Below are 16,223 nucleotides of genomic sequence, written 5' to 3'. Positions count from 1 at the left end.
CATTAGGCAGAGTTGGCAGAAGGTCAAGGGAGCTTAGCACTGGTGAGGCTGCATCTGGGATTGCTGGATCAAGTTCTGAGCTTTCCAGCACAAGAGTGACATGGAGTGACTGGAGCAAGTTTAGTGAAGGACTACCAGGGTGATTAAGGAGAGGCTGAGAGACCCAGCACTACTTAGCCTGGAGAAGGTTCAGGCGAATATCAATGTGTATAAATACTTGGTGGGAAGGCGTACAGAAGATGGAGCCAGACTCTTTCCAGCTACACCCAGGGACAGAGCAAGAAACAATGGGCACAACTTTCATTTTCAATGGAATTTTTTGTATTTCAACCTTTCTATTTTTCCTCTGTGAGGATGACGGAATACTGTAACAGGTGACCAAAGAGATGGTGGAGTTTCCATTCCTGGAGATAGATTATCCAGGAAACACGTCCAGTCAGGTTTTGACTGCTCCAGTTGACCCTGCTTTGAGCAGGAGGATTGGACTAGAAGGTCCCCAGAGTTTTCTTCAACCTTCAGCTTCCTGTGATTCTGTGTTTTCAAGCTCTTCCAGAATTGCCAGTTAAGAGTCTGAGGTTTTACTGGTGCATCTTCTCATGGTATCTAGGAGGTGCCTGCAGGAGAGCAGCATGTAAGCGCTCCCTGAGGCAACCCGCTGCCGGCTCTAGCTTGGTAGCACAGCACTGACAGACGCATGGCTTTGCAGTTCACAAGCTGTTTCAGGGGCAACTCAACTATGTGAACTAGCTGAAGGCAGTAGCCAGGCTAGTGATTACCTGCAGTGCACGAGCTGGGGAGCAGTGAAACCCCATCGACAGGGCCCCAGCCTTACCTCAACCKCTCCCCGCCCGGCGCCCGCCAGGCTCCCGCGATGGCGCCGCGCCTACGGCTCCCGTGATGCCTCCGGCTCGAGGAGGCGCCGCCGCCATTTCGGCGCTGCCTCCCGCCGCGCCCGGGCGCCGCGCTCGCCGCTTGGCCGCCATGAGCCGCCTCAGCGGCGGTTGGGACGGCGCCGGCGGCGAGGTCCGGCTCCTCCTGGACCTGTGAGTGCCGCCGCGCGCGGCCTCCGCCGCCCCTCGCCCTCCCGGCGGGGCGGCGCGGCACGGGAGAGGCGGCAGCGGGCCGCAGGGCCTCGCAGCGGGGTGGCGGGAGTAACGGCTCGGCAGAGGACGGGGCGGGGGAGGCGCGACAGGGAGCGGAAGGGGACGGGTCTGGCGGGGGGTCCGGCGGGGAGACGGCGTCTGGGAGGTGGCAGGAGGGGGAGAAGTCTCTTCCGCAGGGGGGTTTTAATCGGCGTGAATTTAATTTGCCGTGATCTGATGGCATTCTGCTTCTAGACAAGGCTCTGCGGCAAAAATAATAGTATATCGCTCTTCGGGGGCTTCCTCCGTGGTTCTTTGGSCGGGCTGCGGCTGAGCCCTGCCCCGGCCGCTTGCGCTGGCACTGCCAGTTCTGTGACTTCGCAGTTTTTATTCGGGTGCGTTTTCATCCAGCTCAGCTGCCCAGTAGCGCTCAGTGTGCGAATCTACGGGGTTTAGAGCCGGCACGAGGGAGGCGCAGTAACAAGTGGTTGGGGAGGCGAGGAGGATGGAGGTTCCCTTTTCGGCTTCAGTCCCGGCTTAACATCCAGTTGGAGCGCTTTGCAGCGACAGCTGAACACGCTCACAGAAATTAATTAAAAGGGTTCTGTTTCGGTAATAACTTAGTGCTTTTGCAAAGCTAAAAGAGTGCCCATAGTTTTCTGTTTTACATGATTAATCTGTTAAAATAATGTTTAAGACCTGTATTACACTACATGCACATATTCTCTTGATTAGCCCTAGATCTTAGACTTAGTAATTTTTCATTATGTGTACTTTAGAGCTTGATACTATCAACATTTTCTACTTCTGATTGGTTACTTAGCTTTTTAATACTGCTTGCTTCATTCTGTTGCAGCAATTGTCTGTATTAGTCTCTATACCAGTAAGACTACTACTTGAAACTAATAATTACATAGTTTTTAAGAAATGCATGTAATTCTAGTGTACTTTTTCTTGTCTCATACTATTCAGCTGATGGCCATGTATTTATGCCAAGCTGCACTTTAAGCTTCGTACTTGTGCTCTGAGGCCTGTTACTTAACTACCAACGCTTACAGCCAAAACTAAAAACCAAAATGAATGAACTAGTGCATGATGGAGTAGTCCTTTTAATAAGGTAATTATTTTTTTTAAGGTCTCCAAAGTGGAAAGTGAGTTTACAAAGGAGTTTCTCCTGCTGGTTGGTATCTGTAAGGGCCTTTCCCCTCACCCCAAAAGAGCAGTTGACACTCACATGCACAGGAGCATCACATTGGGAACATTTAGAARCTTTGGTTTTTGGTGAGATTATGTCCTATATCAGCTTTTGTTTTCAGAAATTACTGTTCCCGACAGGACAAACGACCAAGTTACGCACGCACTCCCAGATGATGCAGTTTTCAGGCCAGTATGCTAAGCTAGGCCAAAATTGCAATTAGTTTACRTAATTATGCTTGGTTGAAAACTGACAGCATAGGAGGTGGAGGGTCTGCTGTGTAGGGAAGATGCCTGGCAACAACAGCAACACTTGCTGGAGTGGTGGTGAAGACAACAGGGCAGGTAACAGCTTTAGCTGACATGCTTTTAGGAGGCTGCTATTACAAGTCTCTCAGAGCTCTGGCAGGTGTTTTAATATGGCTTGTTAATGTCAGAGATGAGCTGGGAACCAAGAGGGTTTTGGTCTTCAAAAATGAGACACTCAGAGCAACGCAAATGACCAAACAAATTTGAAGATCTGTTAACCGCTATTGTAACTACATGGTGAAGACATTTCTGCACATGTAAGTTGTAATAAGTGAATGTAGTTAGATATTGCTGAGGTTTGATTGTTCAGTATGTCACTGATAGCTCCTGTGTTACTGACATCATTAACAGGTGACSAGCCTATTACAGACAGGCTAGCTTAGCCTTAGTGTTGTTGAAAACTAAGGTGCTTCTGTGTGAATTCTGTGTGAATGAAAACTGAGTACAGAAAGAGAGCTTCGGTTTCAGAGGAGAGCTCTCTTTTATGATCTTACTGGGAATATAAATTTACATCTTCCTGCATTCTTTAGGATTGGTATCTATTTTATTATTTGCCATTAAGCTTGTTTTAGTATCTGTTTTTCTGTTTTGTTTCTTCTGACATGTCCCACTTCTAACATCTATTCTGCTACTCTATCTCATGTGATAMAACTTAGTGTACATTGTACTTTGGTGTAAGTTAGGCTATTTTTGCACAATTACAAAGATCTAGTTTCTCTAATATATATTAAAAATATGTATTTAGRCCCTGAAGGTTGAAGGTCATAGGCCTCTTCTACTCTATACCCTTGATGCTTTTGAAACACTTGAATATACAAACAGGTGGTGTAGCAAGTCTGATAAATGAACTGGGGAAAAATCAGCTGGGCRTTTGGGGAAAAGAAATAATCTTTTGTGAGGTCATTACAGGAGTAAAGTGTTACTTAGTTTTCCGTGTCCGTGAATAACAGAATTGATAATATCTTTCAGTAAGATAGATTGTCTGTTAGTCTTTCTGCAAGGTGAATACATTTGAGTAATGTTTCTGTATACTGTTTTATTTACCAGTCTTAATTGTTTCTGGATCATAGAAAAACATAGGTGCCAACTACAGTAGAGGGAGTTACCGCGTGGTTACAGTAGCAGCTCTGAAGGTGGGTTCATGGAAAAATACTGATTACACAAATGCAAGATGTTGTGTAGGACTGTAAYGTCATCTTTCAAAATTCTGGACTGGATTTAAAAAGAAAGGTTGGGGACAGGGATGTTTGGAATATACTTTGGAAATATAATTCAGGCAGTTATGATCTGTAGACAGTAGAACCTCCAGAGGCAATTCAGAGCTCTCCACTGCTTATRTGGACTTCCATGTTAGGTTTCTAAGCAGCAGGGGTGGGAGATATCTTTCCTCCCCCATTTCAACTCCCTCAGTTTTAGCTTTGTTGTGCTGTAAGACTTTTTAAAGTCTTGACATTTCCTAGAAGACAAAAATGCTGTCTTTTCAGTTACCTCTGGAGGTTGGTTAGATTCATCCTGTTTTATGTTCCTTGCTTACATAGGAACTTTGGTTTTTGATAACAAATCTGCTCTCAGAAGTTGCAATTCCTTCTTTAAGGACCAGCAGTTGTCCTTTACTGTGTGAATGGGTGGTGATTGCTCTGAAGGTCGATACACTCAAGATGCTTAGAAACTGTAGAGAAGCTTGTCTAGTAGTTGGTGTTTAAATGAGCCTGTGACTGTAATTTCAAACTGTAGAAGTAGGGGCATTAACATTTTTTGTATCCTGTGATAGGTAGCTTAGGAATTTAAAAAGATAGGACTGTTTGATTGTTGTCCCTCTATAGTACTCAGTTGTAGTGAGCTGCTTGACCTAAGTCCTATGTGTTTGGGATTTGTTTGGGGTTTCTCATGCAGCAGTATATAGAAATAGGAATTTTGAGTAAAACAAGCTTGAGTATCTGGAAAAGTGAACAAATAAAACAGGGAAACAGTTCTGACCTGAGAGACAAAAGGTTCCCAGAGAGCAAGTTGTTTATGATATATAGAAAAAGCAGGTGAAACAGTGTATGTTGGTATTATTGCTAGTTCAAAATCTGTACGCCAGTATGATAACCAGACTGTTTCCTTCAGTTTGATGAATCATTCTGAGGAATAAGCATTTTGGTGGAGGGAGGAGCCTAAAATACTGGTATTAAAAGCAAGAATGGCTGCACTGAGTCAAATCATCCAGTGTTGCTGGTTGCAATAGGATTTCAACCATTTATTCCTCTGTGTGAGACCTTCCTTCTCATCCTAGGGCAGCTTAGTTCCTTCAGCAAYTGTTATTGATGGGTCTTGCTGAATGCCTTGTAGAAATTCACATAGATCATATTATTTTGAGTTGTGTTGTTCAGGCTTTGCCRATTTCCTTTACAAAGTGTGTTCACTTTCCCTGGATATGCTGTATTTTCCATGTGTTTGCTAATTCTATACTATTTTTTTTGGTAAGATCACAGGCTTGTTGATCTGTGATTTGCTGGACCCAACTAAGAGGCTGAAAAATTCCTAACTCAGATGCCAGTCTTCTGCTATCAAATCTAGTTTTAAGCAGAAGTTTACACAGATTCTTTCATATTAAGACAGTATTACAGACTAGACTGTAAACAAAATAYTACATCTGGAAACATCTCCTTAATGTTTTGTACTTAAGTGAGGTAAAAGAGAAGTGTCCCTTCTCTGGAGCCAACTGTTGGAACTGAAGACTTTTGCTGTCTACCAGCTGGAGACTCAGCTGGTGAAAGGGCTTAGTGCTCACAAATGAACCACAATCGAAGTTGTTTTGAACTGGATTGGTGATCAGAGGGAATGTGGCTGGCTTCCCCCTCACTGCAGTTAACTGGGGAATATGTGCACCAAACATCGGTTGATTGACCTGAAAGGGCAATAACTGAGCTGGTGGTAGCATGGAACCACTGGAACTGATAAGTTTGGAGTCAGTGATTCTAGCAGTGCAGAAGATGACATCTTATGGCTTGATTGTTCTGTTTTTACTATGTAATGCCTTTTCTTGACTGTTCTGTAACTTTGCTTTATTTCAGATGCCTTCAGTGTTTGACAAAGAACCTTTCCAGATACAGTGCGGATATTAAGTCATTGCCACCCAACATAAAAGATAAACTGATTAAGTTAATGAGTAGACAAGGGCAAATAACCGATTCAAATATTGGCGAGGTAAGAACCAGTTCAGAACTGCTCTCTCTGTGGTAGTTTAATACACAAAGATAAGCTAAACTAAAACTCTGTATATGAGTTAACAGATGGATTCAGGGCTGCTTACACTGTCCACATCTTTACAGTTCATTCATGTATGTATTTCTAAGCTCCATAATACTAGTAGTCCTGTATTAGAAATAGTAAGACTATGCTTTTAGTGACAAGTAAATTAAAAACATACTCCAATCAGTGATGACTGACTTCTTTTTAATCAAATGACATACCATCCTTTTTCAGTCTGGGAAACCAGACTGTTGCAGTCTCCTGTTATTTTGTTTAGTCTCAAGGGAGACATGAGAATTGAGGAAAGCTAAGGTTGGCCTTGGTGGAACAGAGGAAATTAATGACTCCCTGTTCATTCCTGCTTTGATCTATAATTCAGAACAGACAACTAATACCAGTTTTTGAGTCATAATAGTAAAGTTGCTTCTGATTCTGCCTATAGCCTTATTGTGGAAAGTCTTATCTTCAGGAAGCTCCATTTCTCTTTTTTAATTAAAACTGTTTATATAAACAATCAGAATCATTGTATTCGTTTGTGTTATTTTGACAAGTTTGAGTTGACACAATTTTTTTTTTTAGCTATTTTTGCAATATAAGTCTTCCTAAACATCCTGAGAACTCTGTATGAACAAATACATGTGATTGTATATGTACAAACACACAAAAACTAAGTTAGACTATTAGGTTAGATTACCTTTAGTCTGGTAAGAAACTAGAGAGTTTAAGTTACAATCTTTTCYATGGGTGCTCTATAAATCTAATCTTGTTTTCATTCAGCAGTTGATCAGTGCCTTCTCTTGGAGCCTGTTTTCCAACTAATACTTAGATATTCTATTTTTATTCTTTTTCTCTTTTCTGTTTTTTTCATACTTCCTGCAATTTTGTCCTTAGCTGTCATCACTTTTGTTGAACATATCATACCCTAAATTTTGGTGCTAAGTTTTTGGTTTTGTTTGTTGCGTTTTTTTAACTGGTAGTCACCTTTTAGATTTTGAATACATACCATTTCTCTGCACTATTTCACTATTCAGCTTTCCTATTTCATCTTGCTGATATTCTTCTTACTGGTCAGTGTAGCAGAATGGCATGTGTTGCTTAGCTCTTCTCATTATTCCTTGCCCACATTACGTATAACTAAAGTATTCCACATACTCCACATTTGCAACACGTCATGTTGCAAGACATTTGTCTTCCGTATAGATAATGGATTTTTTTTGTATTTGTTACTGCTTCTGTCCTGCTTTTGTCTTTCAGTCTCCACAGTATTACTGCTGGATCTATTTTCTTCCCAATTTTKTATGCTATGCTATCTCCTTGGCTTTTGTGCACATACTTTCTTTGCTGTCGTCCCACTTTTTGCATGAAGTTTAAACTTCTTGCAGTCAAAATTCTATTCATCAGCTTTTATATGAAAGCTTCTATTTCATCTCTTACCTCCCTTTTCTTGTCCAGATTTGTGTAACCATTCATTTTTTTCTCTTTGCTATGCTTTTTGCCAATAGTAGCCTTGCCAATAGTATCTTAAATTCCACCTTCTTTGAGGTATTAGAATTGTATATAAATATTCAATGAATATGATCTCTTAAGGGGGACATAAAACAAACTTTAATAATTTAGTCATTGAAAAATCATTGGCTGGGGAAGCTTAATGCTCAAATTACACTAAATGAACAATATTCTCATAGTACTGTTGCTTGTCATGTAGATTTCCCTTCATCTAAAGCTGTTCCCCTACCCCTTTTTGCAGTCCTAATTTCTCSTAAGATTTCTCATGTAGCTTCAAAATCGGCAGCTTGCTCACTTTTGTTGTGCCCAAGGCAATCAACAGTTGTGAAAGAAAAGCAGTAGTCAGAGAAAGCATCTGCAATAAGGTTAGATGGTCACTTTGGCTTCAAGTAGGTCATCTTTGGTTTTTGATGTGTTTTCTTAGATACGAATTCAGAAGTATCAGTGAAATAAGACTCGGGTGTTATTCTTTTGAAAATTGCTCACAAATATAATATGGGATATTTGGGTGATTTAATGGTATAAAGGGACATGTTTGAGGCTTTTGGCTTTGACAGCTCCCCCCCCCCAAGTAATATCTCACATGTCACTTATTTTTGTGGAAAGATTGCAATTGTAATCTACTGGAAGTTGTTGCTTTTTTTTTAGAAGGCTTATTTAACTATTATCGGTAAAGACTTTAGCATTTTGTATATTTGCRTAACAGAAGAACAATATCCTGTAATATCTGTAGTTCAGAATGTAGTTCAGAATGGTGAACTTGAAAAAGAAATAAGCTTTTAACAAGCCTCAACTATGCTATTATCTCTGCTTGTGTGTGGAAATTTACCATAAACAATTACCTGAGTGAGGTGAGGGAGGGAATGACAGGCTGGAGAGAGATGTTTGGGTAATACGATAACTTGCTCCAACATCTGGTCTAATGTTTGGCCTATTTGTCTGAAGAGCAGGTCAGCAAAGATATGTGATCATTTTCATGTGGTGAGACTTGGACTGGAGAGAGAGGGATATAAGTAGTTTTTATAAAAAGTAACAAGAGTTCTTGAAACTGATATTAGAGGTAAGTTGTGTGGCCTTCCATTGCTTGGTTCTTAATTTCATAAAAGTTTTCTTGGGGAAAATTGTACAAGAACTCCAGCCTATGGTCTTATGGGAGTGAAAGTGCCTATTTAATGAGGATTGGATACCTCTTTATGGTATGATAATGAGACTGCTTGTTTATGAGAGAAGGAGTGTGCGTGTGTGTTGTCTATAGGTGAGAAAAATACTCTGGGGTAAAATATTTTTTTGATCTTACCTGTATCTGTTAAGCAGATTTAAGTTTTGACCAAACGTAGTATTTACACTTGAGACTTCTACCATCATAGTTGTGCTAGTAGGCTTGAGGGTATGAGCCCTGGTAAACGTGTGCTAGCAGAAACACCAGTGTTAACTGCACCACCAGAGTGGTGTTTTCACTGACTAAATTTGTGACTCTGGTAGTGGTTGATTTTTTTTTTTTACTGAGGAGGTTACAAAATACAGCTTTGCTCTTATAACTGCATCCAAACTAGGAATGCTTTGTCAAGGTAGTATATCAATATACTGTGGTGTTAATGTGCTTTTATTCTAGATGTGATCACAGAAACTGAACAACATTTACATTGGAGGAGAACTGTTTCTGCAAATATAGCATATTAGCTTTAGCAATTTTTAGTTGCCAGGTCTGGTAACTCCATGTGCTAGTGAATATTTTTAAGTTCTATGTGATGTCTAATGTAACAACTATTTCAAATTAAAATATATATGTTTCATGACATAGGGTTGACTGAAATGCTAGCTTTTCATTACAGGTATTGCACCCTGCTGTAGAGTCTCTAGATCTCCGGGACTGTGATATTTCAGATAATGCATTGTTACAGCTTTGTAACTGCAAGCAATTGAAAAAAATCAACTTAAATTCTTGCAAAGAGAACAGATTGGGAATCACTTCAGAAGGTATGTGATCTGTTTATAGATAACCAGGATCTTATTTCTGGTTTATTTTTCTTGTAAGATAGAGTAAATTGCAAAAATATGTAGGGTAAATATATTGGTATTGCATTGGGGACTTCTTAAAACAATATTGCTGAAGTGACTTATAATTAGTCAATTATAAACACAGAGCGCTGATCATCTTACAAAAGAAAGAGAGCTATCAAGTTACTCTCATGTTAGGTTTCTGGTAAAACTGGTACACTTGATCATATTTTCTACTTCATCTTAATTATTCCTTGCTCAAAATTGGTTTCAGAGCCTTGTCAGTACCACTCAGGCTCAAGTTTCTGATTTGGTGTTTCTTAGATCATTTTTTTTCGCCTTTGTCATTTAAATATATTTATTACTCTGCAAGCATCCCCTAACTCAAAGCAAGGAAGTCTTTCAGGACTTCTGACTTCAGGTATTACTCAAACTTTGTTCTAAAGTTGTATCAAGAGTTGTTGGTTTAAGAGTGTTGAGCTTACTGAGACTTATTTCCCATTTAAGTTTTGTTGCATCTTTTCATTACACTTATTCCTTCACTCTGTCATTAACTCATCTTCATTGAAAACTGAGGCGAAATATTAATTTAGTTTTGAGTTAATACATACCTTATTTAGATCAGCCTTGGTCTGTATCGTTTTTGCTCATTGATTTCTGGAAATTTTCACTTCATCCTTACGCTTCTTCCTAATGCATAGATTGCAGTAGTCTTTCCTCTGTGCCTTCATCTGTCTGTTGTTTTCTAACATGGTTTATAAGGAGCTAGCTAAGCCTAGAGCTCTCTTGTGTATAGTTTTCTTCTATTTGGATACAGATTCTTGATCACTTTGCAAGTAAAAATGGGAAGTCTAGTTCTTCTTTACTGGCAAGTTCCTATTTGCCAATTCACCTTCACTAACTTTCCTACTGAGCCCCTTTTAATCTGAGAATCTAAACTGAGAAACATCACAAAGCCTTTACTTTTAAGCTGTATCAATTCTTAATCACCCATCTTAATTATATACACACACAAAACCAGGAAGAAAAAAGAACARTTTAAATTGGTGTTACCTCCTACTAACTCAGTAACAGTTTCTTCTGGGGGGAGAAAAAAAAATGTTGGCTACTACATCTAAGACTATCTGAGCCCTATCATTACTAGTAAACACTTACTCTGTGGGTTGCTTGTGGGCCATTTATTTTCCTATAATACAATATCCAGTACTATTTATTCTTCCGTCTAAATTATTGCCCAGTACTGTCTTTTCTGCTATTCTTTCCAAAGTGGTTTTGACCCAAACAAGTATTCCTTGTAGATCTTACACAGTAACATATTTTACCATGTTCAACTTTTTATTTCTATCTTTCCAGAAAGTGATGTAATATTCTGTACTGTTGGAATCATGATGTTTCCTTAATCCTGGCAATAAATTCCTTTCACAACTTATATCTATAGTTCATGTTCTCTTGTTGGCTATCTCCTGACACTTCTGTGCAAATATTTCAGTTGTTACTAACTGTCAGCATTCTGAGGGCATCAGTAGACCTTAATGGCCCTCACCAGCCTCAGCTGGGACCTGCAACCCACAGCTCCTGCCCATGGACTCAGGAGCTCTGTTTAAGCTCAGGCCTGAGCTGTCAGTCCTGGCCTGGCCTGAGCTATGTCATAGATGTACCTGATCCCACTCTTACCTCTGAAATGTTTTGGTTTTTTGGATTGACCTTGGACCTCACCTGTTGTCTTGCTTTTCCTTGCTGATTGCTGGACCATTGTGGGACCTGATGCTAGCACCAGTCTTCTCAGCTTGCCTAGTTCAGGTGCTGTGGGACTGCCAGGTTAGTGAGGGCACTGCCTGGCCTGCATTGTGGCCACCCTAGGTCCCTGGCTCACCTTCCCTTGTGGAAACTCTTCTCTTGCTGCTCCCTGACACTAACCACACCTTCATCCCTTGCTGGTTAGGTATAGTCGTCTTACTAATTGTAGTGCCACACTGAATATTTTTCTTGTCAGACTTAATTCTCATTTTGTCTTCCTATCCGTTGATATTCCCATATACACATCTAAACCTTGTTTACCTGAAATGAGTGACTGCATATATGAAAGCCCAGAGAAAGTGGAAAGGATAGGAATATAGGAATAAGTTAATGCAATAATTAAGGGTAAAGCTTTTAACTTTTGTTTTTCTTTCCTTACTATTCCCAGATGCTCTTTCCCTAGTCACTTGGGCAGGGTCTGTTTTAAGGAAGATTGCTTTTCTGAGGAATGTTTCCCAGTGGTCAAACATTCCAGACCCTACAGCTGACGTATTCCTTCAGGAGCCAGCAAGACATTGCTTTAGTTTCCCTGAGCCAGTGCTTCTTTCTATGTCTGCCAATCTAGCATAGTTATCCTTGATTTGTCCCAGTAAGAATTTTGCAGTTTCATTCACCTCAGCTTGAACAGCAGATTTCTCCCTTTAGAGTTGTGTTCTGCTTCACATCCATGTTAAAGGTCCTGGCCTCATTATACATTGTGTGCCTTTCTGTTTTGCAGGTTTTTGTTGGTGACTGCCTTCTCGGTGCTTCTTGGCAAGGGCTTTCCTTGCACATAGAGTACCAAAGAATTTTTTTTTTTTGATTATTTTCATGTCTTTCCCTTCCATTCTGCTTTCTTTAGAAAATTTTCCACAGTTCTTTCGCTGTCTTTTCCCCTTTCTTTCTCTTCCTCAGATTCTCCAATCTCTGCCTATCCTATTGGCCGCCTCTTCTTCTGGGGCAGCTCCCTCTGCCCTTCTCACTGTCCCAGGATGTTGTTCCATATTCTGTTTCTGTAAGTTTCACAAGCCCAATCCTAGCACAGCATAGTATTCCTTCACTTCATTTCTYATCTACTAGCTAATCTTTCCCTGACTTGCCGTTATGATCATGTGCTTCCACAAATCATGTTAGACCTATTGTCTACATAATCTTACTGACTAGATGCCTGAAATACTTCTGTCAGGTATCCCTCTACACTAAGGAATGGAATTCAGCACTTGGAAACCTTTATCACCTCTGGTATTTTTCAGTAGTACTGTTTTTCATGTCTGGTGTTGTGATTTTCTTTTTTCTTCCCATTAAATTAAAAGAAACCAGCAACAAAACAATTTTTCCCTTGCGGAATCCCAGTGGTTTGGCATGAAATGAAAATTGAGCAGTCAGTAACCAGAGTGTAGCATATTGGATTCAGCATGGTGGTTAGTTTAAAAAGAAAGGTTAATTTTTTATTTGATCTGTTTCTTTGACAGGTGTCATAGCTCTGGCTTTATCCTGTCCTTACTTACGTGAAGCGTCTTTCAAAAGGTGCTGCGATATAACTGACAGTGGAGTCCTTGCTCTTGCGCTTAACTGCCAGTTCTTACAAATAGTGAACTTAGGCAGCTGCTCGGGCATCATGGATGCATCCTTGCAGGCACTAGGAGAGAACTGCAGATTTCTTCACAGTGTGGACTTTTCATCTACTCAGGTAAGTAGGGTGGCAATGGGCTAATTGATATTTATTTATTTATTAAGACTAACATAATAGAATTGAAAGAGGATATTTTTAGCTATTTTTGGCAAGTTTTTAGGATCCAGAACCACAGTTCGTTTTCCTGAGAGGAGGAAAATTGGAAGAGAGAGGTTATAGTTTGTATCTTGATAAGAAGAATTTCAGTATTACAATATTTATTGTTGATCAAAGATAAACTTGTCTCATTAGGGACTACCTATTAATGGAAGTGTTTTTTTCAGTGTATTTTATTTAGTTTTATTTTCTTCAAGTTATAAAACATTATGGACTATTTCATATAAAGAAAGTGGAATCTTGGACAAATTATTTTCTGCTTGTGGTTAGGACAAACTTACCTGAATAATAAAAATAAAGCATGTCAAACAAAGTAGATCCATGGAAGAAGTAAACTATATAACTAGTTCTGGTTCCAGAGTGACTGTGCTTTCTGGATGGCCTGTCATAGTCATGTTATGGAGTCAACAGGGAAAGAATGATATTAAAAATGTTAGACGCTTTAGCACTAGTTGGTGTTTAGTATGAACAGAGAAGGGCATCAGCTCTAACAGCGATATTACAACAGACTTCATAATTGCAGTAATGTAATGAAGTTGAGGAAGGGAATTCTTGTGATAGTGAAATATAGTATTCAGTTGACTCTGGTGGTAAAAGATTATTTTGTGTTGAATATGAGCCAGGCGTACAGCATTCATAACAAAGTGTCAGATTTGAAAAACATGTAACAGGGTCTGTATTTTAGATGATGTTATTCTCTTTTCAGTTTTTTCAGAAGTAGGACATCAAAAGTCATTTCAATCTTACTTGCTTTTTTTTTTATTTATTCAAACTACTTCATGATTTTTGTTCTCTTCCCTTTCCCCCCCCCACCCCTGTCTGAAATAGATATCTTTTCTAGCTGAGTTGAGGACTTCTTGAGTAATTAAATGTTTTGGTATCTTTTATTCCTTTCTGATAATCAGTTGTGTGGTGACAGTATACTAGAGTTCAGAATTCCGTTTGGCTAAAATAAACAGAAATGTGTTTTAGATGTCAGTGAGATAAGTTTACAGTATATCTCTGTGACATTGACCATACAGACTCAAACTAGGTACTCATACCTGTAGAGATTGTAAGGCCTAACCATATGCTTGTGTTTGAATGCTTTAGAAATATCAAGAGGAACTTGCCAACATGTGTGAAGGAGTGAAGTAAAAAGGAAGTTGGAAATAGATGAACATGCAGAGAAAGGGCATAGCTCACTACAGGAACAAGGAAATAGATTTAACTGAAACTAGAAAGGGGCCAAATACTAAGAGATGATGAAGCCAGTTTTAAAATAGGATGATGTGGTGAATCCAGACAGATGAAATGCAGTTAAGTGGAAGGCATAAGGAGTGATGCAAAATAAAYGGAAGAAGGGCAGGGGGAAGGAAAGGGAAGGATTGAACTAAGAAGGAATGACAGTCTTGGGAGCTTGGCCAAAGAATTCTGCTGCATTGGCTCAGAAATGCATAAGAATTTAAGCACATTTATGCTTATGTATCAATATGCTTATGTAACYGCTCTGACAGACGTGTTTTATATGTAAGCCCTGTGCTTATTGCTGTATCTTTGGTCTGTTCCATGTACCTGTAAATACTGATAATGCTGCAGGTGGAAACCCAGGTTTGGTAGTCCGAGTAGCTGCACTGGTTAAACAGTAAATTTCCTCTTTAATATCCGTTGACACAGTATATGGCAAAAAATTGTAAGAACAATGTAGCCTTAACTGGCTGTGCAAGCTGCAAAGGTAATTTTATGTAGGGTGTGGGGCACTTCAATGCTCTGTAAAATGTGTTAGCAAAAGCAGGAGGGTTGTGCTTTAGCCACTGTCTGTCCAGACACACTCCTAGTGTAGAATAGAGCTAGGTTGCTTGAACAGTGAACTGTGGGGACTTGAGTATGTAAGCCTTTGCTAGATGAGCAACGCTGTAGTAACAGTATGGCAATGCCTAATGTGTGCTCCTAGGGGGAAGGGAGATGATTTTGTTTTAATACAAAACTGCTCTCACTCATGCAGTCATAGTTGTATACTCACAAGTGTCAAGACACTGGTATCTAGGTGGCCTGTCCAGTGTTTGGGCACCAACTAGACAGTCTGGTCCAGGTTTGTTTTGTTGACATGGAGGGCAAAGGACACAGGGTGTGTCAGATCATCATCACATCACTTGGGGTTTTCATAGGTTGATGACCATGCACTGGTTTGGGATATGTTTTTTTTTAATACCCTTTAGGAACTGACAGTGATTGGTCTCTCCATTCTGTCCCATCTATGGGAATTACCCAAAGTTATTAATTTACTGCCCTTTGTATCACACTTGGGTACCCTGAGGAGTAGATGCACTGGCATCTTGATGACCTGTTAATATAGGTACTGTCAATACCTGCCATTCCCATAGCTCTTCTGTCTCTATGCCCAGGCATTCCCATTTATTTTCCTTCACTCCAATCTTACCATTTCTGTTACACTTTTGTACTGTAGACTTGTAATAGAAGGCCAGTAGGGATAATTTGTGCAATGGAAATAATCATATTGTTAAAGAGAAATGGAATATGTAGTGTATGGATTCTAGCTGTCAAATTTTGCTGAGTATCCCTGTTTGCTAAATGCAACCAGCAGTATGCTTGACATATATTACAAGATCTATGAAAGAAACTGTGTAATAGATCTGCTATCTAAGCTAGCTTTTGAAGAGGGGAGTAGGCTTAATGAATTTGGTTGGTGGAAGAGGAAGGATTATAAATAAACAAGCATCTGATTGTGGCCAATGGATAAGCAATTATGCTTTGTACTACCATTAGTGGGTAAGAATCCTTAGAGAGCTACAAGTGGCCAATGAAGCATGTGAATTCCTTGACATGATGCAGGAACTAAAAAGTCCAAAGAATCTGTCTCAAAATTCAAAAATTTAAATGATTGCATTTAGAAAATATTACTGAAATAGTTAGAATCAGCACTGTACTAAATACTTGGATTATGGTTTGGGGTTTTTTAATAAGTTTAACAGACAAAAATTAGGTTTTATTTGATGTTACAGTGTCTGTTAAAGATAATGCCTTATTCAAAGCTCAGGGATTAAGTTGCAAAGAAGGAAAGGTCAAGTTAGACTTTCAAGGGGGACTTTAACATAGACAGTGTTCCTCTAATACGGAACTTGTCTGAAATGTCCTCCTTTATCATCTGATTATTAGTACTGAAGTGCACACAGATATGCCTGTTTTTTTCCCCACTTAGTCCGAAACAAATAAAATCAGCTTCAGCCTAATTTTTGCTAGTTACCTGAATTTTACTAGTGATAGTTACCTGAATTTGTTCTTTAAACCCTGTAGTTAGTTAACTATCAGAAGTGAAAAGTCCTACTTCCACTTAA

General features: G+C 39.6%; 1 protein-coding gene and 1 long non-coding RNA gene across 3 annotated transcripts in view; one reads left to right on the top strand and one right to left on the bottom strand.

Annotated features, from left to right (window-relative positions):
• Positions 1–293: 293 nt before the first annotated feature.
• On the bottom strand, positions 294–918 carry LOC146584842 (uncharacterized). The gene is made up of 2 exons (XR_014898130.1): positions 833–918; positions 294–614 (listed from the first exon to the last, which is right to left on the bottom strand). It is a non-coding gene; the product is annotated as an uncharacterized LOC146584842 (long non-coding RNA).
• AMN1 (antagonist of mitotic exit network 1 homolog) overlaps positions 894–16,223 on the top strand; it is a 28,011-nt gene continuing 12,681 nt past the window's right edge. For both annotated transcript variants that reach the window (XM_085324071.1, XM_085324069.1), the window contains exons 1-4: positions 894–1,043; positions 5,642–5,774; positions 9,158–9,302; positions 12,572–12,789. In XM_085324071.1, the coding sequence (XP_085180197.1) occupies positions 898–1,043; positions 5,642–5,774; positions 9,158–9,302; positions 12,572–12,789 (642 nt within the window). In that variant the 5' untranslated portion in view covers positions 894–897. The remainder of the gene's footprint in view (positions 1,044–5,641; positions 5,775–9,157; positions 9,303–12,571; positions 12,790–16,223) is intronic.

This window comes from Rhea americana, unplaced genomic scaffold (genome assembly GCF_003343005.1).
Source record: "Rhea americana isolate MKP2758 unplaced genomic scaffold, rheAme1 scaffold_9, whole genome shotgun sequence".
NCBI classification, from domain to species: Eukaryota; Metazoa; Chordata; class Aves; order Rheiformes; family Rheidae; genus Rhea; species Rhea americana.
The sequence above is the reverse complement of the archived record's forward strand: the minus strand, read 5'-3'. Positions and strand labels throughout refer to the sequence as shown.